Source organism: Drosophila melanogaster, chromosome 2R (genome assembly GCF_000001215.4).
Source record: "Drosophila melanogaster chromosome 2R".
NCBI classification, from domain to species: domain Eukaryota; kingdom Metazoa; phylum Arthropoda; class Insecta; order Diptera; family Drosophilidae; genus Drosophila; species Drosophila melanogaster.
Genome location: NT_033778.4, coordinates 18421355 through 18445606, shown reverse-complemented (window position 1 = coordinate 18445606; position 24252 = coordinate 18421355). Strand labels below are relative to the sequence as shown.

The following is a 24252-nucleotide window of genomic DNA, read 5'->3' as shown; positions in this document are numbered from 1 at the left end:
AGAAACTGGGTCATTGGCAAGTACGCCGTGGATGATCTGCGCCAGGAGTCGAATGGTACGAATGAAAAGTCGATTGTGTTGCATTAGAAATTTATTTATTAACTTAGATTCAACCAAATTTAGTCTTGGGTAATGTAAACCGAGCAAACCAACGTTCGCCACGGGGGCGAGCAGTAGCCTACGTACTGCATGGTACATGATATCGCAATATTGATGGAGTCTTATTGTTAATTAAATATTACTACCGCTAAGTATTATGTACACTTTGACAAAAATACATCGGGGATGTCCCCCCTCTATATGACATTGTTTGGTGTAGCCTTTCATTATGGGTTTGTTTGTTTTGTTTTGTTTTGTTTGGGTGCAAAGTGGGATGTGTGTTGGATTTAATGAGGGTGAAACATTATATCAGGGCCGTGTTTCGATATAGCAAGTAAGATTTGAGGACCAGGTAAAAGATTTATAGATTTATAGCGAATTTTTCCGATGCTCCGTTTTCGCGGTGCGCTGGCTGATCTGTAAGCTGAAGTTTAGAATACATACGCATGGCTTGTATCTGGCTGTTGTTGTGCTAGCTAAACTTAATTACACTCTTATTTACATGCTAAACATGTCCGCATAGGAAACACAAGTATAAAAATACACATGTGTACAACTATATATTCGATATATATTATCTTCATGTTCGATCACAGCGCGCGCTCAATGTGAAACAAAACTTTAAAAGAATGATAACATAAAGTTCTGCAACTGAAAGAGTTTCGAGTATGGGTCCGCTACCCTCCTTGATTTCGATTTATTTTTGTGGGAACAGTAACAGGCCTATTGCGTCGAGGAGCGGGCACGTTTCGGGTTCGAGTACAGCGAAATTAGCATGGACGGGTCTGGCTGGCTCGTGTCCAAACGCCTCCTGCGCTGCGGCGGCAGGCGTTCCGTAAAACGTTTCGGTATACCGGCTTCCAGTAGCGTTTTTCGGTCGTACAAATCAAGATTGTCGTTATAGTATGTGATGGCGTCCCAGCACATTTCGCTCAGTTTGGGCACTGTCATCCACATCTTATACAGATCGTTGCGGCGGCGCATCTCCTTGTCAATGTACTCGATGCCTCCGAATACGTACATGCATCCATTATCGGAGTGGGCCGCCGAGTGGAAGTAAAGGGGGCGGGGCAGGATGGCGGTCTCGATGCGATACCAATGCTTAGTGCGCAGATTAAGCTTCCAGATGTCCGAAAAATATGTGGAGAAGTCGCCCTGCAAGTCAAGGATTTCGCATTAGTTGCTGCATTGACAGCCTCAAGAGGAAGTGGTATAAATTCTGTCTGAACTCCACAAAGTTAAAAAGTCCTACTGCTATCATCTTTGTTAATATCATTTTATAAAGTATAACTCACTTGCAGACCGCCCGTGATGAAAGCCTCGATGTCCCCAGTGGAGGACTGGTGCTGCACACAGGAAAAGCACTTGCGCGGCTTTGGATAGCCTCTGTTGCCGTCGTCCGCATCAGCTGCACGCTGATCGGGATACGTTTCAAAGTAATCCCAGCAGTTCGCCTCCAGGTTGTAAGCCGGAATGCGCTGCAAATCGTATACAGAGTGCGATGTGCCGCCGCCCAGCACAAAGATGTGCTTGCCATCATAAACGACCTCGTGACGGTAGCGCCCTTCTGGGTCGTCTCGCATCTCCGGACGACTTATGTACACATTCTCCCATATACCGGTGCGCAAATCCAAACGATAAACATCACAAGTGTAATCAAATCCCGTCGTTCCGCCGATTGTGTAGAGGAAGTGCTTGTGGATCACTATTCCCGGTCCGTACTGAGCCGTGGGCAGGTCACCCTTAACCTGGAGGCGATCCACGCCCGGTGTCGCGCCAGCGCTGGCCGTTCGGTAAACGTAACAGTCGTTGGAGCAGGATACTCCAAATGGATAACCAGTGCCGCCATGAGACTGAAAGAGTAGTATTAAAATTAGAATTTAATTTCTTTTCAAGAAAAGCTGACACTAAGATATATAGAAAATAATAATAAAGAGTAAACAAAATGTATACAAGCCCACTTTCCTAGACTTTACATTTAAATCGTTATGACTCTTCTAAGAAGTAAAAAACTCGTTGTTTATTAAACAATTTAGCTTTCTAAACCTCTGGATTTTTTCAATATATAGTTATATGTATGTATGTAGAGTTAAGCGGGTGGCACCCACGTCCCTGACATTGCTGCCAATGCATTTAATTAGCAGATACTTGAGCTGCAGCAGCTTATCATCGCCTGGTGGTGAAAGAGCAGAGAAATGGGAAAATGGGGAGGGACCAGCAGTATTGTGGGAGGGGGGTGGAGGCTGAGCTGCAGCCCCGATAAGCGGAAACATGTGTCTCCAGTGTGTTTTTGTGTATGTATCGGGGCATGATTCGTCATCAAATTATAGCTAATTGTGGAATGCAAGGGAAGGGCATTGATGCCAGCATGAAATGCCAACAGCTCCCGTTTGACTTTGCTTTCGGTTCGGTTTCCTCCCGAAAACTAAAAAAGCGCGCGCACTCAGCTGCTGGGTGGGTAAAAATGGTAAATACAATGTTTTCAGTTTTTCCAGCCGAGCGCGAGGTGGGGAAAGCTGGAAAACAAGTTGTTGCATGTGGCAGCAGCATAAACAACAACTGCGTAGTAACCAAAATGGAAAAAGAGGGTTGCCTGGCATGCGCAGAGGCAGAGGAGGAGATGGTGGAGGTGAAGGAGGTGCCTTCCGAGTGAGAGGCAAACGGCAATGGCCATGGGCAGCTGTTTGGGTTGACATTTCGGGTGTTTAGAATGCATAAACAAAAAGCAAAGGCGGCGGTGTTGAGACGCGGAACAGGGCGTGGCATTGGCCCTGGCGATTTTCATTGCCCAGAATAGCCCTCTCTCACTACTCTACTATTCACTGCTCTCTTTCGAGATCTCCGCGATCAGCTGTGCCTGATTTCTCTGCTCATTTCACCATTCAATTGTGTTTTCTACTTGAGCACAAACAAGTTTTTTTTATTGCAATTGATAGTTTGCCTAACCTACACAGAAAGAAATATGATCACTTCAAGTACTAGCAATTTGAACGAAATAAAACAAAGAAATCTACAACTACAGACCTTTTCTGCTTCTCTTTGAAGATCACAATTTTCAATCGAGTTGGTTTTTCTTTGTGTTTACCAACACACCCAACGAGCAAGAGACAATCCAACTCATCTATTTTCGTCTGCCTAAAACCCCACGAACCCCGTCCCCCATCTGCAGCGATTAGCATCAAATAGATACTCACAATCAACACGTTATTGTGAATGGTCAATGCATTGGAGGCCAGCTCCACGGGCATATTGGCGGCATTGCCCGCATTCAGCTCCAGCCTCCAGGTTCTCGTGGCAAAGTTGTAGCTCCACAGCTCCTGGAAGAGAAGACATCGGCCGTGGCGTGATGCAGACATGGCGCTCCGCGGATTGTAGCCACCCAGGGAATACAGATGCGAATTGGAGGCAATGATCCGGTGGCCACTGCGTGCCAGAGGGAATCCACCGGGTATATGTTTATCCCTGTACTGGCACTTGACGAGACGCAACGGCTGGAAGGCGTACATGGGAATCTGTCCGGCCATTTGAGATTGCTGTTTATCCGACGAGAGGAAGACATTCAAGACACTCTTAGATAGCTCTGTACCCTCGTCCAGCTCATCGCTGGAACTGGTCCACTCGTCGGAGTACATCTCTTCGAATTCTGACTCCGAATCTGTATCGCCGTAGTCCACATCCACGTCCACGTCGTCGTCTTCTTCCTCCTCTTCCTCGTCCAAATCGCTGGCTGCGTCCATGAGCTCCACGGCAGCCTGAATGGCATTGAAACGGTCGACAACCTCACCGTTGTCCTGCTGCGGCAGAGCCTCCTCTGGCTGACCCACTTCCTCCTCTGGCATGTCCTGTTCCATGATCAGATCGTTATTATTGTTGTTGTTATTATTATGGTTGGCCAGCTGCTCCTGGTGGGCAGTTATACGAGGCGTCCTGTAAATCTTCGCCAGGAAGTCGCAGATAAACAAAAGAAATGTCCAAGTGTGACGCAGTTGGTCAAATACGATACACTTGAATTTGCCTGGATTTAGTATGTTCATAACACTCTCGATGAGTTTTGAGTTTTGATAACGTAACTAACAATTTGGTGCTTGATCTTGCCTGCCACAGGGAACAGAACAATTTTGTTACTTTTGTCAAATGTGGTTTTGGTTTTTCAGTTTTCTGTGGGAAAGGTGGGAGGAGGGTCTGAAGCGACCTCGCACAGCTGGTTAACTAAGCTGTTGTTGTTCATTTGATTTCTGCTGCTTCTGTTTCTATTGTTGTTGTTGCTACTGCTGTCATTTTGACACACACTGCCTCTCGCTCGCACCCACACACACACGCACCCACATGTGTTACGTTACGTGGTTTGTGAAAATGTTTGTTCCTTTGCTAATTCAACTGCTCGTCAATTTTCCCCGCTAGGCTATTGCAATTTCACTAGTTGTGGCACGCTGCCGATTTGTTTAATTATTGCAGTCGATTACACTCGCGCATCGTTTCGTGTGCGACAAACTACGCTTTAAATTTAGAACTGAACATTTGAGCAGTGTGGCCGTGGAATTATCGATAACTGGCATAAACGGTCATGCTGCATTCGAGTGCATTTGAGTCAGAGATGACACGCTATCGATTGCACAGTTGGCTATCGATAGTGTATTTCATTTTTTATAATTAAGTTGGGAGGCACTTAAAACAATATGCACTGTTCTAATTAGCATAAAAGAACTTTAATCAGAATGTTATAGCACCATCTGCTTAAATTAAATTAAAAAACTTTCAACTCACATTATCTGTGTATGTTTTAAATAAAAAAAATACAATTTTGAAGCAAGCCAATTCGAAATACATTTTTATAAAAAAAAAACCATTTTATGAGTTTTTAATATCCAAAGAAGTAAACAATGTATCTATACATATATTTGTTGTACATATTTATAATTGCGTTTATTTTAACTTAAAGTTATTAAATTATATCACTGTTCATATTAGTGTGACCATTTGCATAAAATTTCACCGTTTTCCCTCAATCCAAATGCGGCCGCATTTCATTCCAACAGTATAAGACCCCGTCGGCACAGGTATTCCACAAGATTCTGTTATTCGCTTGTGTAATTAACGGATGCGGTGTCAACTAGTAAAAATGCAATACCATCCCAAGTCGAATAAACTTTGATATTGCCCAAACAATCGAATGTGGTACAGATTGTGAAAGTAGCGTGCAACGCTGCCGTCTACTTAAACTTGTAAAGTTCCTCCTGCTCCGTCATCAGACTTTCTGATAGCATCCCGCGCAATCCAAATTCTGGGAATGATTTCAGCGCGCCAGTGCGTCATTTAAATTGCAAAGCGCACGAGTCCGAGCCACCAGCTGGATCTCCAGGATTCATAGACCAGGATCGAGACCAGGTCGGCAGAAAAGCACGAGGAGCCACAGGAGTTGCCCGAGTTCCACAGGCATAACCTTAAACGGCACGTGCACCGCGCGTAGAAGAGTTCTCTGCGTGCCACCACACAGCGAATCGGTTGCTCTCCCAAAAAACAAACACGCAATACCAAATTCCCGAAGTCGAAGACATGGCCACCCTCCTCAGCAACGGACAGCAGTCGGTAATGGCCAGCACCAGTAATGGTCAGGAGCAGCAACGGCACCAGGACGAACCGGAGCAGCAGCAGCAGGTCGAGATCAGAAAGTCGAGCTCACCGAAACCAGGCGCCATGCCCAGCTTGAAGCTGAACAGAATGGGTTCGGTGTCACCGAAAGATAAACGAGTCTACAAAATCGTCCTCACTGGCGGTGAGTTTTAATTTTCCCCCAAAACGAATGTATATCTAAGTTAGCTATCTGGGTTTGCTGTGTATCTGTTACAAGTGTCCTCGTTCACTCGCATCCTCGTGGCCCATACACCCACCCGATTGCGATTTGTTTACGATTTGTGTCAAGGTCGCGAATTTCAACCAATGGGTAGAGATTATGTCCTGCGCGCAGCTTCCCAAGCTCTTTCGCCACCTTTCAAGTGGGGTAGCTCTATCATATTTCGTTCTTTGTATTCATGTGGCTACCGGCTTTTGCGGCCAGTCGGCGCTTCAAAGACCCTCGCCAAAAACTATTTACAATTCATATGCGAAGAATTAATTCATAGGAAACCTGTTTTTGCTCGACCATCATATGAGCGGCGGTTGGGCGCGTGGTCTAATCATTTAATTTGGGCCCAAGTTATGGCTGTGATTAGAAGCGCAAAAAAAAAAAAAAAACAAAAAAAAAACGAAAGCATTGATGTATTGACGGGCCTATCTACCCCACACATACTACTTATAGTATTATCGCCTACGGTGCGGGCTTCCTCCGCCCGAGTGCTCTAATAATTTTCGGAAGAGGCTGATAAAAGACAGGCACATCGCCACGTGTGTTACATTGACGAAAATCCCTTTGGGAATCCCAGTAAGGACCCATTCAAGGAATTTCTTATCGTTTGAATGACGAACGTGACTCTTTTTAAGCGTGCATTCGGAATCGATTTCTCCAGATCGCTGCGCAATGCATTCAGCAATGGGCGTAATTGCCTTCAGGGTCAGTCCGCAGACCTAATCGAGTGATATGCACAGCGGCGGGAAACTCAAGTGCACTTGATTTGCTGGAATTTGGGACACAAATCGAATGGATTCGTTTCCGCCTCGTCGATTCAAGCAATGAACAAGACCATGGCGACCTAGAGCCACCACATATCTTATCCAACTGATAGATAGATAGATAGAGTATAGCTTCTAATACATGTTCTTTCATCTCATCAATTTTAAAGTTGTTTTAAAATAAGCGTTATCGTTGATAGTTTTTCATAGAATTCATTAATTTTTTAATGGTGTACCTAAAACGTATTTAGTTGTCTAACGATATGTTAAGGCATTTACAAACCCAATTTACTGGTTCAGATTTTAATTTATGTAAACTGCAAGCACGTGCGAATTTGTTTAGTTAATTAATACAACCATGCTAAAGGAACGTGGTTCTTTTTAAAATGTATTTTTAGAAACCAGCAAGTTTTCGTTTTAAACTTTTTAGCAATATTTTCCGCACTAGCTCGGCACATTTCAATTGAGCTATAAAACATTTTACGGGAATTTTCCAACAAGTTTGAGCGCACCTTTCTCCCCTTTTTTCTGACAATACAAGCAGTATAGATTTGAAGAATGTAACCTTAGCCCGTTTGCCAATAAACAAATAAAACTAATGAATACATTATGCGTTGTTTTTTCAGGGCCTTGCGGCGGAAAGACGACGGGACAGTCCCGCTTGTGCACTTTCTTCGAAAACCTTGGATGGAAGGTGAGTGTCGTGGGTGGATTCTATTGGGGGAATGGGAAATGGGAAATGGGTATGCCGATCCTAGACTAAGGCAAGTTAGCGATTGCTTTGGGCCGCGGGCCGCTCTGTAAGTAGAGGAGGAAGTGAAGCCATGGCGATAGCGGGATTACCTTTAGATACGATTCCCCTCATTACAATTCTATTGTGCCGAAAACTCGAAACAAAGCAATGAGCATGTTAAATATTTTCAGGTATTCCGCGTGCCTGAAACGGCCACTGTTTTACTCAGGTAAATTCCCTCTCCACACACACTCTTACACTCAAAAAAAAAAAAAAGAAATTAACGTAATCAATGCAATGCTAGGCAATCAAAGCGAAAGGAGCCGCTCAGGAGTTTGCCACCTGAGATTGGACCAAGTAGCCTTGCCTGCCGCTCGTCTTTTACCTGTGACGATGACCATGCCGATACGAACTTAATTCCATTCGAGTTCCATTCTCGATGCTCTTGAACTTTGAAATACTTGATCTAGTGAATACAAATAGAATTTCATGTGAATGATGCTAATTCCCGCTTGTCTTTCTCTCTGTTTCTCCCCCAAACCATCCGAATATCTAGTGGCGGTGTGAAGTTCTCCGATCTGACCGAGAAAGAGGGTAAGTATAGATAGCAGGCGGTGGTGCAACCGACCGGGAGACCAAAGAATAACTTGCTAGTTAACTTAGCAGAGGAGATAAGAGAAGAGGAGTCTTACAATGCAAGCATTTTCCGAGTCCACACACACACATATCTCATTATCCGAGCACTGTCAAGTTCGATACCAAGTTTTCTCGAAGCAACGAAAATAAATCAAAATATTTACTTGCCGCTAGCGACCAACAGAAAGAATCCCTATACTATACGTACAATATATGCTAGGGGTATTTTTAAAATCAGGCAAGTGCGACAGCCAGCATACTATAGATAGTACGAGTATATACATATATCTGAGTATTTGGCCAGAAGGTCCCCCGCCTCACGAGAGTCACGTCTTCAATGAAACTTACGTAATTCCTTGGGACACGATTCGAATTCCCCACTCGATATCCTGATTGCGTGACTCGAGGTCATTTCGCTAGCTTTCTTCCTTTTCACTCGCCGAGCAATTTGTCAATTATGGTTATTAATGGATTTGTCAATGTGCTTGTGCCGGCGGGGGCGGAGAGGAGGCGCATTCGAAAATATCTAAATTGCCAAAAAGTACAATCAGATAAGATATAGAATGTAGCTACAGGTCTGATCACATGTCGGCCGATTAGTCGCAATTCCTTACAAAGCCTTCATGAGTAATGGCATTCGCAAGCAGGACAATTAAAGCCTTTATGAGTCACAAGCGGACGGGTACATCTATACATATATATATAGTATTTACGGCCAGCGGCTAATCTAATACACACCCACTCCCATACGATTACCTAAAATAAATCGCCAACCAAATCAACCAAAACCAACCACACTCACAGACCCGCCCACGCCAACCACGTTCGTTTACAAAGATCTGCCCTTCGCCGCTCCGGAGCACAGTCTCATCGATCTAACCGCATCCTGTCCGCGCTGCTTGGCCAAGGCTGCATCCCGGCCCAATGGCAGCGAAGGTGAGTGAGAGCCGTTGAAGCCAAAGATCGGTTCTTATTATCCTCGTTCGTTTTGCAATCAGCTTGGCTCTCTAACCCATTTGAATCGAACAAATGAACGAACGAAGTTCGATGCCAAGTCAACCTGTCTACCTGTGCGTCCTTGAGCTGCTTTCCCAATGCACTTTTTTAATCGGATAAAGTCTTGAACAGAACTTTCCCGTATCTTTTGCTTTGTGTTCGTCCCCAAATGACTTGACATTTAACCATCATACCGTGCTGTTTGGCCCGCGCAAACAATGCTCTTTTAAATGCCTTTCATATAATGTGTGTGTATTTCTGTTTGTTTTGGCTTCGTTCTATGATTTATGTGCGTCCCCATAACACTTGTGTCCACTAACACGTCGCAATCGCCGGCGATCTGTACAATTTGTCTTTATCCAACAATATATCCGTTGTATACTTGCAAATCTGCTCATTTCAATAACAATATTTTACGCGCCGAGCCTCTGCAATTCGTTTAGTCGCTACCAATTTCAGCCACATTTAAATGGGCCATTTAAATTTAGCCGCAACACATGCAAAGGCGAGAGTTGATACATATCAGATAATATATATATATAAGATATAGATATATAGAAGTCTGCTATCTGATGGACACCCACTCGCAGAAGTCTGGATTTTTGAGACTTGGCTAAAATCTGTCCTAAATGTGTTTACTTATTCTTATGTAATGTGAGATTTTTGAACAAATTGCTTATACATTCTGATTTTGCCTATCCAGACATTCAGTTTGACTTGATATATTTTGCCTTATTACCTTTACTTACAACTCTTAGCTGACTAATGCTACTTTCGGCTGTTGTAAGCGTCTAATAACCATGGTTTGCTTACGCCCAGTACTCACTGTATGTGCCACATAGACTTTACGGCTTTCGACCATTGTTGGCCAGTCAGCGAGCCATGGCCACATGGCAATTTCCCAGCTGAAAAACCATTTTCGTTTTCATTTCGGCACTAATTTGCTTGTGGGGGTGTATCGTTCTATATGCTGGTCTTCCGACTGGCTAATGAAATGTGTTTATTGTGGGGCGAAGAATGCGAAATGATCTAGCGCATCACGTGCCTGCTGACGCGAGTTCGACATCCGCTTCCCAACCGAAACACAGGCCACCCGTACCCCCCTTTTTCGCCGCCCGATTGAGACCCCCCCCCCCAGACTTTTGTTTACCCTCTCTTCGCAGTTGAGCGCTAAATGCGCGCTCCATTCAATTAGTTTCATAGTGCTCCGATTTATACAGTTGCGGTCGCAAATATAGAGCAATGAGTCTATTCTCTGCTGAAGAAAAAATGATTCATTTAACCAATGGATAAATTATAAATAATATTTATCTTCAGTATGGTTTTTCATTGGAATTAATAAACACACTACAATCTAGAAACTATGTATATAAATATATTTTTGAATTTGTCACAAACATGTTAATAGAAAAAAATCCCTCAACCACAAATGTATGTAGTTGTAGTAGTAGTAGTAGTAGATGATTATTTGTTTTAATGCATATAGGTTCTATATTATAGAACGCTTTAAGTTTGATAGGTAATATATTTGAGGGGCGAGGCTTGTCGCCAGTCTTGCCAAGAATTCTCGTTTGAACTTGTTATCGCTCGATGTCTGTCAGTCGACTTTGGTTGGCATGGTTGTGGTTATGGTGTCCTCTCTACTCGATTGATTTCCCGAAATTGATTGCTAAACGATTTTGTTTTTTATTTTTTGTCTGTTGATTTGCTTTCCCCACATTCAAAGTGAACCCTTTATTTCGCTTGTTTTCCAAATACCCACCCAACTTCTTCATTAGCCGAATCGTTTGTCTGGCATTAATGCAAATTAACCTGGCTAATTATGTTTGTCTGTGCGTAAAGAAGCTCCTAATCTGCATACGATTTTATTAACTCGAGAATCCATTAAAGGTTGGCTGGGCACTCACAAGCACACACAATCGAAATTCACGCACATGTCGGCTTTAAAACAATCATTTAGATACAAACTCAGATACATAATGGATTGATTAGAAATGAATTCTGGATTACATATAAATAGATTTAAAACATATCTCGAACTAACCATTCTTGTCACCAACTATTTAGGTGGTCCGCTTTAGTTTCTTATCAGGATTAGAAAGTATTCTTTATTATTTTTTTCCTGTTCATAGATTTCCATTACCCGATGCGCAATAGCTGGTGAAATTGCAAATACGCGTACACCGCTCTTACATACATCTCCTCACGTTTTTGTTTATTATTTTCTCTTGCATCATCGTTGCTAATTGAATTAGAATTGGCAGGCCAAAAGAATAGACTGGCAAACCAAAACAAAACGTTCAGGGGGCACAAAAATGCGTCCCACAAAACTGATCGATTCCACCTGCCACCCGATGCACTACGTCAAGTTCAATGCAATAAACCAACTACTTACTAATGCCCATACAAAGGGAGCTTATTGGGCAGCAAAGTTTTCCACGTTTTTTTTTTTTTTTTTTTTTTGTTTTTCTATTTTGCACGCGACAGGGAACCGCAACAAGTGTTGCCTCTGTCTATCCCCCAAAAGCACCTGACTTTGCCCACCCAACAACCACACGCCTATCAATCTGATTTATTTACCCCCATTGGCTCACAAATGCAAGGCAGCCACAGTGCAGCTTCGCTAGCTGAAACTGTAACAGCAATGCGCTGTTACTGAATTTGAATAAATAGCTCAGCCTTTTTACTCAATAGAACCATTTATAAAAGATAAACAACGCCAAATGATATTAAGATACATTTACCGCGCTGTTGTACCAAGAACAATCTATAGAACGTTCCAGTTAACGAATTTCAACTGTTTTAGAAAGAGCATGATGATGACTTAGCTTATCGCCATGATGACAAGCTGTGACTCCCTGTCTCTGGGAAAAAACCCCTCCTCATCTCGACTGGGATCAGCGATTACAGCTCACTTGTTTCAATTGCCTCGGATGGCTGACCCATGAAGCTCCACTTTGAGGCAACAAGGCCATTGAGTGTTTATCCCAAAAGATTCCTATGTGCCATTGTTCATTTCGAAATGAAAGTACATTCCTGAAGCAAAATTATTCCATTAGCAAGATTACTCAAAAACAATTTGGCAACTGTGCGCATTGTATTGATCAATTTTCGAAATAGCACAAATTTCTATAATGTTAGTCATTCGAATTTATTCAAATTATTCAACATGTATGTTTGTCTGGCTTTGTGTGCTATTATAATTTTATTGAGCTTTAAATTACTAAAAAGAAAAAATACAATCGGAAATGTGGTCGTCCTAAACTGCCTCTAACCGCTTTTTAAATTAGTATCAGCAATGAAACCGAGATGGAACTGAAACCTCAATTCAGGCACTAACATCTGGAGGAGACGAATAATGCTGAGTACTCTTTAACCCAATGCTGATTAGAAACTGTTTACTTGGGGGAAAGAGAACAAGTTGATTGAACTCAAATGATTTGAATTCGATTCGCGCTCTTGTAGGCCCATTCCATTGACTACTTCAGTTCAGATTAGGTTTCATCGCCATCGCTTCAACTTGACATCGCTGAACTCAGACACTGGATACTGGCCATCGTTCATCAAGCACTGTCATCCCACTCGAATCAGAGCCGCCCAGTCAATTAAGTTTCTTACAATTCGATGTCACACAGTGTTAAATTCCCTTCGATTCGAATTTGCTTGCCATTGTATTTCGAATTCTATTTGTTCGGATTGTTCGCAAACGTCGAGAGTCCAAAGAGTAACGTTTCCATCTTCTATTCCTTCTCCCCTTGCAGCCTACAAGTTCCAGGAGAATCTGATCCGCACCATGGTTCAAATTGAGAACACCTACTTTGAGCTGGGCAACTCCAGCAATCGCAACTGTCTGATAATCTGCGATCGCGGCGTTATGGATGCCAGTGCATGTGAGTAATCAGTGGAATTTGCCGCTCTCATACTTGAAGATAAACATCATTCTACTCATTTGCAGACATATCCAAGGATAAATGGGAAAAGATGATGGCGGGCAATAATTGGAATCCCGTGGAGATGCGCGACAATCGTTACAACCAAATCCTGCACTTGGTTTCGGCTGCCAACGGCGCCGAGGATTTCTACTCCACAGAGGTGAGTTGCATGCCACTTGGTCGGTTGGCATTACAAATTTCACCTGATCAATTCTCTTGTCCGCACCAATTAATCGCCCGAAAACGGTAGAACAGAAAGCGCCACTATCAGGTATCCAAAAATGGCTGCACTTTTAGAATCGGTTGCCACAGTTGGTCCTGCAAATTCGAAGTCCCTTCAATTCATACTGTCTTAGTTATTGTTGTTAATATAACATAAAAATATAGCGCAACACCTCACCATTTTCCAGTATATAAATGCATTTAATGGGACCTTTTTCTTTTGTAAAAACATTGTAGTTGTAACGACTGCGTAGAGTGGCAGCTGCATTTTCTAAATATCGCTAGTGGCATTTGCGTAGGGCTAATGGCTGTAAAAAAAAAGATAATAGTACTAACTAACCTCTTGTTTGCTCATTGCAGGACCATGCCTGTCGCTCGGAGGGCGTTGATTTGGCCCGGGAACTGGACTACAAATCCGCCGCCGCCTGGGTTGGCCATCCCTACTTCGATGTGATCGACAACTCCACCAACTTCGAGACCAAGATGAATCGCATGATTGAGTCGGTGTGCCAGAAATTGGGCATTGATATTGGCGACCGTTTGCAGGCCACGTCGCGCAAGCTGAAATATTTGGGTAGGTCCAATTGTCAGAGATTACTCTTCTGAATACCGTGTAACTTTGTATTTTTTTTACAGTGGCCCTTTTGCCGCCGGACAGCGAGTTTCCGCCCTTCCAGGATTTCGATGTCGTACATCATTATCTGCAGTCCGCCGGACCCAAGGTGCAGGCTCGCCTTCGCAAGCGTGGACAGAAGAACCACTGGAGCTACATCCACACGCAGCGGCGTCCAAACGTTCACGGGCAGGCCCGCATTGAGGTGAAGACCCAGCTGACGCATCGTGACTACATGAACTTGCTGGCCCAGCGCGACGATGCTCACTTCACCATCTACAAGAAGCGCCGCTGCTTCCTTATCAACAACCAATATTTTCAGCTTGATATTTATAAGGAGCCAGGCCACCCACGGTGCGTTAAAATAATTATGCTAAGATTTCCCATTATAATAAAAAAATTCTTGCTGCAGCTGCAAGGGATTGGTGCTTTTGGAGACGTATTCGTCACTCACCGGCGATGCCCTGAAGAACTGCATGCCCAAGTTCCTGAACATTGTAAAGGAGGTGACCGGCGATCCGGACTACTCCATGTTTAATCTATCCCTCAAGGAGGACTGGAGCACCACGAAGAAGTTTTGCCGATCGGCGACGCACGGTAAGCAGGAGGAGCAGTCGCCAGTGCCGGCAAAGCAGTATCATCCATATGACGAGAACAGCGATTAGGGCATGAGGCCAGGAGTCAACATAATCCATAGCCAAAGAGAATGGAACCAAAAGATTATAGTTTCACTGCTGTACATAATATAAGCTTCTATCTTTCGTTGCTCCAATGCATGCCACCTCATTTCACTTTCATTTTCTATTCTTTTCAAAATTTCAAATTGATTGTAATCGTTTTGGATTTGATTTTCGCCTGACTATGTTTCTCTTTTGATTTTGTAGTTAAGGGCGCCGCTAATGGAGTCTCGAGCACGCCGCTGCTCCTCAATGGTCAGTAGGCTTCCGAACTGTCCCTGAATCTCTTTTGCACACGCATATTACACGGCAAAAGCAAATTATAAGAACACCAATGACCTGGCAATGAAATGTACAAAACAAAAAAAATTTTAAAACCGGAACGGATGTCGTTCCAAGCCAACAAGCAATCAGTGCTCTGGCCCCCCAAAACTACCCCCCTAAAACGTCCACACACCCTGTTACTTATTTGCGTACTTAACCGCAGGAGGATGAAGGAAGCGTAAACTCTAGAGGCGTATGTGTCGAGTCTATAGTTTGTAGCTTAATCGCAACCGGAGGTTGGGAGCCCCACCAGTACTTAAATTTTCTTGTCATGTTTGCTCGTGTTAATTTTGTAAGCCATACCCACTAGTAACTATGTAAATCCATGGATCCGCGATATCATATGACGTTTTTGTGTCTTTTGGAAAATTTGTGAACCCAATCATTTTAACTAAATAAGATTACAACTACAAGACCACCAAACAGTTGCATTTTCTTATTACGTGTTTGTGTATTAAGGCCGAAATAAATAATTAATTGGCTGAGACTAGTGGACCTTGGCCTTGTTGATGCGCTTAATGAGGGTGTCCACGCCACGGTGGATGCGTAACACCAAAAGATAGCCCACAATCAGGGCAGGCAGACTGACGAAGGTAGCAAGGGCCTCGTAGATGAATCGCGGCGCAAAGATTTTCCACACCATCAGGTGACGGCAGTGAATGGTGCAGGCCAACATGGCACAAAAAATCTAAAATGCGAAACTTCATCAGAATGCAACCAAGATATTTGATGGCTGCTAACGCTTACCTTGAGTCCCTGTAGCATGAAAAACTGGGTAGCCAACTTGAAGCCAGTTCCCAGAAAAACATCTTCGTACTCGTACAGCGACAGTTCGCCACGAGTCATATCAAAGCCGACAGCTTCGTTGGCCAAATCTGACATGGAAGTGCTCGCATCCACTTTGCCACCACTCCGGCAGCTTCGTATGAGATTGGGAAACAGTGCGAACAGCGAAAAAGTCTCTGTACTAAGCAGGGAGTACATGCAGAAGAAGAAAATCGGGCCACAAAAGGTGTTCAAAATGACCAAGGCACCAGAAACTAAATTCGACTGTCCGATGCCGGTGGTGCGTCCCACGAAGGCGGCACGCCACTCAATCTGTGACAGCGTCGTCTGATGCGAGGTGGCAAAGAAGCAGAAATGCGCCAGCAGGAACCAGCCAACCAGAGCCGTAAAAGTTGGCTGTACACAGCTCTCTGTAGGGAAGTGATAAGTAATAGTAGGCATAAGTAATTAATTTGTTTTTAGGAAACTACAAAATCAAACACTTACCAAAACTAGTGGCAGTTCGATAGCGTAATATACTGTGCACGCTGAGCAGAATAGCTCCCACGGCCACGCAAACAACCAAGCCGATGGAAGCACGCGGTTCGAGAAGAACTATCATTACCAGGGCCAAGAAAACGCCAAATGCAATGACAATGGAGGAGTAAACGGTTGCTAGTCCGTAGACCACCGGGATGTGACTACGCCGCTCGTCGTCATCGCCCTCGTACATCCGCTTCATTTTCCTAAAGATTTCCGGAACAATGCTTTCGTTTCCATTGATGGTCACTGTATGGGAACTCCTCGGAGGAAGCACAAAGGTCATTAGAGGAGCCCATGAAAGTACGATAATCTGCACCAATAGCAGACCATAGATCACCAGAGCCATGGCATCGATATGCGTGCGCTGGATGTGTTTGATGGAGCTGTTGGCCAGCAAGATATGGCCGCCGGCGCAGATCGAGGCCACCGTGGGTCCGTAGCGAGCCAGCAATACGTTTGGCAAGTTGCCAGTCAAATTACCGCAGGAACGCAGATACAATCGTGTGAGCGTGGTGTACACTACGAGCACCACGACGGCGAGAATGTAGGTCTTGCCCGTTCCCGGCTTTTTAAGGGAGAATCCGGCTCCGCCGGTGTTGACAAAATCCGAGCAGTTGCCTTGTTCTTCGCGGCAACGAAACAGCGTGTAGGCAAATCGTATTAAGCATATCGCCAAAACGCTGGCCAGGATCAATCTTAACGCTGTGGAGCGCAGAAATTGTGATGCCTTGAATTTTGTCCTAAAATCCAAACGGGCACTCAGCCGAAGAAGTTCGTGGGAGAGCAGTAGTATCGCTGCTGCCAAGAGGTACGATAAGATCTTGGCCTCCTGGATGACGAAGCTGTTCGAGAAGAACACCGCCATGGAACCGAAAAGCAGCAGACGCGTGGGCATGTGTCCAAATCGCTTGACTGCTGACCAATTCGTGGCAATGCTGGTCCAGTGACGTAGTGTATGGAAAGCCAGGATGACAGCACTGGATATTGCCGTAAAGAAGATCACTCCTTGCTCCTCTGTTTTAAAGGAGAATGTCTTGAAATACCGATATCCAAATACTCCAGCGGCCAAGTTGATTAGGTATACATAGAAGACCTCCTTGGCTTTGAAGATGTGCGGAAAATCCGCTGGCCGAGAGTTGTTTACCACAAGGAAGATAAAGAACAACGGCAGGAAGGTAAACAGCAGGCCCTGCGACATCTGAGTGGGGTCAAATCTGACCCAGATTTCGCGACATGTGCCCAGGATGTCCCGCAGATTGGTGTTCAAGTCACGTACAAAAGATTTAAAAGCAACCTCGTTGTAAACGGTTTGCACTCGGTGGGTGAGGAGTATGAATTCAGTCTCTAGATGGTCCATCTGTTCCACGTTGAATGTGCGCTTGTTCTCCAAAGCGTACTGGAAGAAGTAGCGATAGATCTGCTGGGCATTCTGCCAGGAATGAAGCAAAAGGGTCTGAAACTTGTTTAAATGCGGTACTCGCAGATCGGGTACAATGTTGAAGTTGACCAGGCCTAGATTGGAGTACGGTATTGGGACGCCGAGAATGGTGGCCAGCGTGGGTACCAGATCAATCTGGAAAGCAAATATCGTTGCTTATCACTGTGACGTGACGCGCCGTGATTAAACGTTGTCTTATCTCACCTGCTGCAGCATTTCGCTATCTGAGCCCGAATCATTGCCATAAAATCTGTGCTGCTTGGAGTAGGCAAACAGCAGAGCGTTGGTTTCGTCATCGGTGTCTCCCCCATGATCGCCGGAAGCCGTCATTCCATGGTCGCCCATCACCAGCAGCGTGGTGTCGTTGTCCATGGCCGCCACCACGGATCTAAATGAATGATGGACATGATGATATGCGGTTACCAATAAATGTGATGCCGCCTACCTTATCACCTCGTTCATCTCGCCCAATTTGCGCGCCATTTCCTCGTGCATGGGTCCGTGTTTGTGTCCGCAGTGGTCGACGCCGAGAAAATGGGCTACCAGCACTTGCCAATCCTTACTTTCCAGCTCCTTGGGCAGGTGTTTTAATATCTCATTATCCACGCTATCCAAATCGAATATATCGAAACTGGGATAGGAGTACGATCGTTTGAAGCGATGAGGATACAGATCCGTCCAGGTGCTATCCCCCAGGAAGACAACTGGTAGATCGTTCTTGACTATTTGATCAATGATATTATCCTCGTTGATCTCCGGTGAGGCAAAATTGGAGCCAATGTCTATGAATGTGGGAAGGCTGCCGGTGGTGAGTCCTTTCAGGCGCTGTAACGTTGTGGTTGGCGGATCCGCTCGGAATCTCATTAGGCGGGCGTGGTCAGGATTCTGCTGCAGCAGCTCCTGGAGCACCACCAATTTGTTTTCATATGGCAAAGGATCCGTAGCATTCGCCCTGTACAGGCCAAATTCATATTTAAGTGCATCCACAACCAGGACAATAACCTTCGACTTTTGCGGAAGACACAGATTGGAGGAGGCGTTGACATCCTTAAAGATTTCGTTCACAACCTCATCGGTGAGTACGTACTCCTGTTTGAGGACAAAGGATTTGAAATGCATCCCATTTCGTTCATTACCTAGTACTTACAGCATTGGGATTTGTGGACAACCTGCGACAGGTGCTCGTCTCCGTTTTGGACACCCGGGCCAATAGGAATCCCCGCGAGAAGAGCATCACGCCGCTGCTGATGAGGAAGGCCAGCCAAATAAGCACGAACAAGTACGTCAAGTTCATCTTTCGGCTGCGATTAATTAACTAACTAGGCACACAAATGCTTAATGAGTAATAAACTTTTTAGCATTTAGAACAATGCTGGTGTAGGCGAATACTTTATGCGGCTGGCCAGCCGCTTTCAGTTGTATAAAACTATGTAATTTAATTGCACTTTACTTCGGAGTGGTTGATTAGGTTTCCGGCATCACGATGCGTTCTGTTTGCTCGCTGTTTTCATTTAAAATTCCTCATATCTAAAGATTTTCTTGTGGCCTGAAGAAAAAATTGAGAAGTATGCAAGAACCCTCTATGGCGTTGCCACCTCGTCAAAGCAAACAGCTGTTTTACGTTGATCCCTGGGTTAAATCAGAGTTGTCAACTTTATTATAATTTTTGGCGGGATATTTAAAGCTGACAGATGAAATTGGAAATTAACTTTTTTTAATTCATTAGCTGTAGTTTAAGTTTGAAAAGGTAATCACACATATACTCCCAAACATCATTTATCAAAAAGACATCGCTATTTTTATGGGGCAAAAATTTTTGCATTTATTCAAAGATTTCATACACATATAGCAAATTTGATCAGCATTAGCAACAAATTGGGTGCGATTTCGTCTCTTTCTCAATCTTCAGCAGTACGGACTACATCCACTTAAGTTTACCAATGGATTTTCGTTATTTGCACGCAAGCTCTGATCGTAACACAAATATTTAGTACTAAATAAATTTGGAATTGGCTTTTCAACGGATTAGGGAACGCCATCTAACCACGGAACTCAACGCCTAGAGAAGAAATAAAAGCGTAAAACAAATGTATATTCACTTTAACCGCAATGCATGATTTTCTAATGTTTTTACTAAGTATTAGAAACATTTGGGAATGACATCGGGTGGACCATCCAATGTGGTTTAGTCTTTAAACGTACACTTAGATTGATAGTTATATAAACGAATGCAGCAAGCCCTTGGATCTTCGATCCTCCGTGGCTTTAAATTTAAACAAGTCATGCAATTTGATGGTGTCTCCAAGGCAAATACAAATAGATGCATATAATATGTGCTCCCATTGGCAAATTTTTGACGCGCAGATTTTAGTTATATTAAGTATTATATAAACCGTATCGACACAGGTGTACATATGATTTCTGGTTAAATTAATTCTGATCCTGTTGTTAGTGCGCAGACACGACAATTCGCTTTAGTTAAATAAGTTAATAGAGTGGGTGCGTGGGTCTGTTTGTATGTAGTATAGGTTGCTCCACATTATCGACGCGCTTGGCCTTGCAGTTGCCCCGAAATCTATTTCGGGAGTGAGTCTGTGGGTGAATTCAGACCCGAGGATGTGTTATTCTCGTCCAGGGCATCTGGGAAACTGGACACCGAACCCGAGCGGGATGTCACCTTGGTCTACAATAGAACAGAAAACCGAACAGATTGTAGTAGAGGTGCAGTAGCATTTGCGCAAGGAGTAGTTCGTTGTGTAAGCAAGCAAATCAACCGAAGTATCCCAATTCAGAGTGCGTTTATAGTGGGTGAGCAAGTGTGAAAGATGTGTGGTTAGTGTTAGTTAGTTGGTTAGTTAGTGGCTAGTTAGTTAGACGGGAACCAAAACAGAATCGCAACAGTATGAGAGATGTGTAAAGACAGATATATAATAAAATAGTAGTTACCGCATGAGATTGGCACATAAAATTGTTGTGTTCATAGCTTACTTTAACGTTCTCGTAGGCAGAGCCCACCGAAGCCTCGATAGAACGCATCGATTCGGAGTTTTTCATTTGCGACAGTTTCGACGAAATGCCACTGGTGATGCTGCCAAACACCGAGGCGGTCTTCTCGCCCGTGGACTTTAGCACCGACTCAGTGCGTTGGTATCTAGGGGAGAGTACAAATAAATCCAACATTAGTTACTCATCTCGATAGTTTTCCTCCATACACAAAGTGGGCAAACATAGGTGCGCTTTAGTTACAAACAGGCGAGAGTTGGTTATTGTGTTAAAGGAAGTGGCGTGAAACACGGCGTTAGTCCGGTAACTCCAAAAGTACCCAATTAAAAATCAGCCTGAACCCAATTACTTACAGTGGTGCCTCGTACACCGTTTTAGTAAACGTGCCCACGCTCTGCTCCACCGATTGGTAACTAAATAAATACACGTTATAGCGTTTCAACAGGAGTTTGAAACAAAAAGCATGGTTAGAAATTAAAACTGTCTAGTCGGGTTAATTGCCCAGCAGAACTGCGAACGGTTCATAGACTTACACAGTGCTCTCCTTGAGGTTCTTAAGGCCCTGGTTCACGTCGTCCGTCACCTCCTTCCAGACGGTGATGCCCAGCTTGCGCTTGAGATCGGAGGCATGGCGCGTCTTGGAGGCTAGGACAGTTCGCAGCGTATTGATCTCTTCCTCAACGCGGGCGAGCTCCTGGAAATTGAAGTAGAAGTTAGCGTTCGAGCTGAGTAATCAAATTATGATCGTAAAACTGAAAACTTCCTTACCTGACTCCACTCAGCCCGACGCTGCTCCTTCTCCTCGACGGAAAGCGCAGCGAACTCGGCGGCAATTTCTGCGGATGCCACAGAATTAGCTGGAGATGCTGGCTCCGACAGGTTGGCTGTATTATCTGAACATGAAATAAAAAGCCATTAAATATATGCCAATCCAAGGGAACATTAAAACTTGGGGTGCTGTGTGGGGACTGTAGCTTAATTTCAATGTTGTCGGCGGGTAGTGTTTAAGTACCTCCTTTGAAAGCAACTTCCTCAAAGACTTTGTCATAGGCTGAATACACCGAATTTAGTTGTATATACGAGTATGTACAATTTGCAAAGACATGAGTTGGTTAATTGGTTAGATCTGGGTTTTTGTTAATACTCACAAACTGACGAGGCGAAAGGCAGGCAAAGGAGAAAGAAACAGAGAAGTTAGTCTGGTTAGTCATGGTTGAAAGTGGAAAAGCGAATGCCACAGAACAAAGACCCGACCTAAGCCCACCAACCCCCCTCCCCACTGACCGAATTTGGTACCTCTACTTCTATGCCCAATGTTGAGGAATCTCTTGTAGTTATCACTGTTTGATATTTTGGCCAGATACGGTTTGGAGAAGTCTATGAACGTGACCTTAACGTCGCGCATGGTTCGCTTGGCAAAGAACTTCAAGCGGAAGCGTTTGGCCATCGAAGACGATGGCGCTTGATTGGCCAACTTGGCGGCAATGAAGTCCGCCTCCACTGCCTGCAATTCCAGGCTGTTGGTGTAGTCCGAATCCACATCGTAGAATATCTGGTCTAGCGTCAGATTACGCAAATATAGCTCAGCCTCGCTCTCCTCCTGCCCATCGCCATACCAGTCCAAGACGGCATCATTGGTTTCCAGATCCAGTGACGGTGTGCTGGTGAGATCATCAATGCTTGGCAGATAGGGGTCTTCAATGAACTCCAGGCTATTCGGTTCCGATTCGCTCATTCTGTGGCAATAGCGGCGCTCTCTTTCATCTTTGGCAGCAACTTTCTATTTTGAACGTGGCAGCTGCTGGCGCAGGAGGCTCATATTGTCTTGGCCCAATCCTAAGCACATATCACGTTTCCACGGTCAGCAGCGAGCACATTTTTCTTGGCCCTGCTTTCAGCCACTTCGATCGTTCTTTGCTGAGCTTTCAGTTCTTGGCCCGCCGCGTTCCACATAAATTCCTCTCCCCATGCGATCGCAGCTGGTTTGTGGTGGTTCTTCTGTTTCTGTTTCGATTTCAGTTTCGTTTTCGCTTTCGATTCTGGGCCTGCTCCATCCACGCTCGTCTACAGCCAAATGCCAACTGACTCGATCTCGGCTTAGAAATTGGTAGATGTGGATTGGTTGGCCGCTTGGCTCCGCTTGTTGATGATTCGTGTCAGCACGAAGACGAGAAATGCCACAAGAAGAGCGCTAAACAAAAGGGGCAGCAACAGGCAGCAGCAGCAGTAGCAACCAGCAAGACTACAGTAGAGCTTGACTAAAAGTTACAGCTACGTAAATACATTAGCTCTATAGTAACCAACTTTACACTTCATTTAATTTATAAATTAATAAGCATGGGAAAGTTATAAAGCTAATAATATTTGCATAAATAATAAGTACGCTTTGATAAGACACTAGATATACATATATGTGTCTAATTTAATTGCAGCTAAAATGATTATTTTATCAGTCAAAAAGCTTTGATAAACCGAGACTTCAATTTATTAATTGAATAATATTCTTCTTTAATTGTACCTTTTAAATTTATTAAGTAAACAATTGTGAGGAGATGAACAACTTTAAAAATTGAAAAACCCTATGATAAGGAACTTTAAATATAACTATAAATAAAGTTTTTCTTTGCAAAAACGTACTGTACATAACTGTATCGCTTTGTTGGAGCCAAACAAAAAAAGGAAAATAATTCATAATTTAGCTTCTTGCTAAATAGCAATTACCAGTTTGGATTTTTCCGATTTTTCCCAGCTTCCTCCGACCATCAAGCACTGTATGAGCACAAAGCCACTGTGCCACATTGATGGACCCTATATCTACACTATATATATATATATATATATATGTGAGCTAGTTCTGGTTTGCTGCGAGTTCTTGCTGCTCAGAAGTGCCTGTTGTTGTGGCAGGCCCAATCCCATCGAGAAGTCAACAAGTGGAAGCCAATTACTAAGTGGTTTCGGTGGGGGAACAGAGCTCCGAACAATTATAGTGGCACCATGGTGATAAGCTCAGTGGGAGGAGGCGTTTTCAGATGATATGCATATCATAGCCGCCCTGCGGATGTTGCGCTTCTAAAAGCCACGTATGCATGGACGTCGGAAACCGAGAATGCAATACTTACACCACAAAGAACCTGACCCCCGCCCACCAAACGGATTGCCATCGATGGCATGTCGCAGAACTTCCACGGTAATCCGAATAGTTGGAAAGCCTTTCACCCTACGCAAATCGGAACCATGACTCATCTGCTGATTCCCAGCGCACCAAGGTTAACTCATTGTGTATTCTAAGTCCCCCAAAACTTTTGGCAAAGCCGCTGCTGAATCAGAGTCCTACAATAGTAATGATACCCGAATTACCCGAAAGGTCTTAGGTGTCCCAATCGCCCAGGTCACAAGAGCCCACGGAAACATGTGCCGCTGCATTGGAATTGCAATGATGCACTGCGTCCGTATGCCACACACTTACGGTCCTCCATTACGGCGTTGTCTCCGGAAGTCTGCGGCAATTTTGTTAACTATTTCGATGCCAACTGCACGCACTTGTCGCAAAACTTTCAAGTTGAAAATAATTTTTTGTTTCGCTTGCTTAGCTATCGATGGTTGCTAAAATAAATCGAAGGAATGTCACTATCGATAGCAGCTTTCGGTCAAAAATTCCATCTCTC

At 44.1% G+C, this 24252-nt stretch overlaps 4 protein-coding genes across 16 annotated transcripts; 1 reads left to right on the top strand and 3 right to left on the bottom strand.

Annotated features, from left to right (window-relative positions):
* Nucleotides 1-80: 80 nt before the first annotated feature.
* slim (scruin like at the midline) lies at nt 81-4642 on the bottom strand. 2 transcript variants are annotated; one of them, NM_079058.3, is made up of 3 exons: nt 3294-4642; nt 1395-1952; nt 81-1254 (listed from the first exon to the last, which is right to left on the bottom strand). In NM_079058.3, exons 1-3 carry the CDS (start codon nt 4131-4133, stop codon nt 823-825), a joined length of 1830 nt encoding a protein of 609 aa, NP_523782.1. In that variant the 5' UTR covers nt 4134-4642; the 3' UTR covers nt 81-822. The 2 variants fall into 2 exon arrangements, with proteins under 2 accessions (NP_523782.1, NP_725794.2); NM_166289.2 differs by having other exon boundaries at nt 652-1254.
* Nucleotides 4643-5131: 489 nt separating this feature from the next.
* Ttd14 (TRPL translocation defect 14) lies at nt 5132-15292 on the top strand. Of its 3 annotated transcripts, NM_001103896.2 has the most exons (11): nt 5132-5872; nt 7332-7399; nt 7630-7667; nt 7995-8032; nt 8879-9010; nt 12832-12960; nt 13026-13162; nt 13585-13798; nt 13861-14191; nt 14250-14434; nt 14722-15292. In NM_001103896.2, the coding sequence occupies exons 1-11, from the start codon at nt 5653-5655 to the stop codon at nt 14775-14777; spliced, it is 1548 nt and encodes a 515-aa protein (NP_001097366.1). In that variant the 5' UTR covers nt 5132-5652; the 3' UTR covers nt 14778-15292. The 3 variants fall into 3 exon arrangements, with proteins under 3 accessions (NP_001097366.1, NP_001097365.1, NP_611333.1); NM_001103895.2 differs by lacking the exon at nt 8879-9010 and having other exon boundaries at nt 14722-14870; NM_137489.4 differs by lacking the exon at nt 8879-9010 and having other exon boundaries at nt 14250-14870.
* PIG-O (Phosphatidylinositol glycan anchor biosynthesis class O) lies at nt 15274-19186 on the bottom strand. Its single transcript, NM_137488.3, has 6 exons — nt 18732-19186; nt 18030-18673; nt 17789-17972; nt 16111-17719; nt 15586-16034; nt 15274-15526 (listed from the first exon to the last, which is right to left on the bottom strand). Exons 1-6 carry the CDS (start codon nt 18876-18878, stop codon nt 15326-15328), a joined length of 3234 nt encoding a protein of 1077 aa, NP_611332.1. The 5' UTR covers nt 18879-19186; the 3' UTR covers nt 15274-15325.
* A 199-nt stretch (nt 19187-19385) lies between these two features.
* On the bottom strand, nt 19386-24194 carry CG5174 (uncharacterized protein). Of its 10 annotated transcripts, none has more exons than NM_166285.5 (7): nt 24054-24194; nt 21736-21738; nt 21600-21638; nt 21356-21480; nt 21121-21281; nt 20573-20735; nt 19386-20267 (listed from the first exon to the last, which is right to left on the bottom strand). In NM_166285.5, the coding sequence occupies exons 1-7, from the start codon at nt 24061-24063 to the stop codon at nt 20160-20162; spliced, it is 609 nt and encodes a 202-aa protein (NP_725790.2). In that variant the 5' UTR covers nt 24064-24194; the 3' UTR covers nt 19386-20159. The 10 variants fall into 10 exon arrangements, with proteins under 10 accessions (NP_725790.2, NP_001246406.1, NP_611331.2 ...); NM_001169723.2 differs by lacking the exon at nt 21600-21638 and adding an exon at nt 20941-21000 and having other exon boundaries at nt 19940-20267; NM_001259477.2 differs by lacking the exons at nt 21600-21638; nt 21736-21738 and adding an exon at nt 20941-21000 and having other exon boundaries at nt 20531-20735.
* Nucleotides 24195-24252: the final 58 nt, after the last annotated feature.

What these genes read in the sequence shown, in the direction of transcription:
- slim (NM_079058.3), bottom strand. Translation starts at nt 4,133, where the DNA reads ATGAACATACTAAATCCAGGCAAATTCAAGTGTATCGTATTTGACCAA. An exon ending in TTCACAATAACGTGTTGATT is followed by an intron (nt 1,953 to 3,293) that starts GTGAGTATCTAT and finishes CTACTCTTTCAG; the next exon opens with TCTCATGGCGGCACTGGTTA. An exon ending in TCATCACGGGCGGTCTGCAA is followed by an intron (nt 1,255 to 1,394) that starts GTGAGTTATACT and finishes CTTGACTTGCAG; the next exon opens with GGCGACTTCTCCACATATTT.
- Ttd14 (NM_001103896.2), top strand. Translation starts at nt 5,653, where the DNA reads ATGGCCACCCTCCTCAGCAACGGACAGCAGTCGGTAATGGCCAGCACC. An exon ending in GCGCAAGCTGAAATATTTGG is followed by an intron (nt 13,799 to 13,860) that starts GTAGGTCCAATT and finishes TTTTTTTTACAG; the next exon opens with TGGCCCTTTTGCCGCCGGAC. An exon ending in TTGCCGATCGGCGACGCACG is followed by an intron (nt 14,435 to 14,721) that starts GTAAGCAGGAGG and finishes TTGATTTTGTAG; the next exon opens with TTAAGGGCGCCGCTAATGGA.
- PIG-O (NM_137488.3), bottom strand. Translation starts at nt 18,878, where the DNA reads ATGAACTTGACGTACTTGTTCGTGCTTATTTGGCTGGCCTTCCTCATC. An exon ending in GAGATGAACGAGGTGATAAG is followed by an intron (nt 17,973 to 18,029) that starts GTAGGCGGCATC and finishes TCATTCATTTAG; the next exon opens with ATCCGTGGTGGCGGCCATGG. An exon ending in ATAGCGAAATGCTGCAGCAG is followed by an intron (nt 17,720 to 17,788) that starts GTGAGATAAGAC and finishes TTTGCTTTCCAG; the next exon opens with ATTGATCTGGTACCCACGCT.
- CG5174 (NM_001259478.2), bottom strand. Translation starts at nt 22,322, where the DNA reads ATGAGCGAATCGGAACCGAATAGCCTGGAGTTCATTGAAGACCCCTAT. An exon ending in AAGTAGAGGTACCAAATTCG is followed by an intron (nt 21,481 to 21,871) that starts GTCAGTGGGGAG and finishes TTTCATGTTCAG; the next exon opens with ATAATACAGCCAACCTGTCG. An exon ending in TTATGTGCCAATCTCATGCG is followed by an intron (nt 20,268 to 20,530) that starts GTAACTACTATT and finishes GTTCTATTGTAG; the next exon opens with ACCAAGGTGACATCCCGCTC.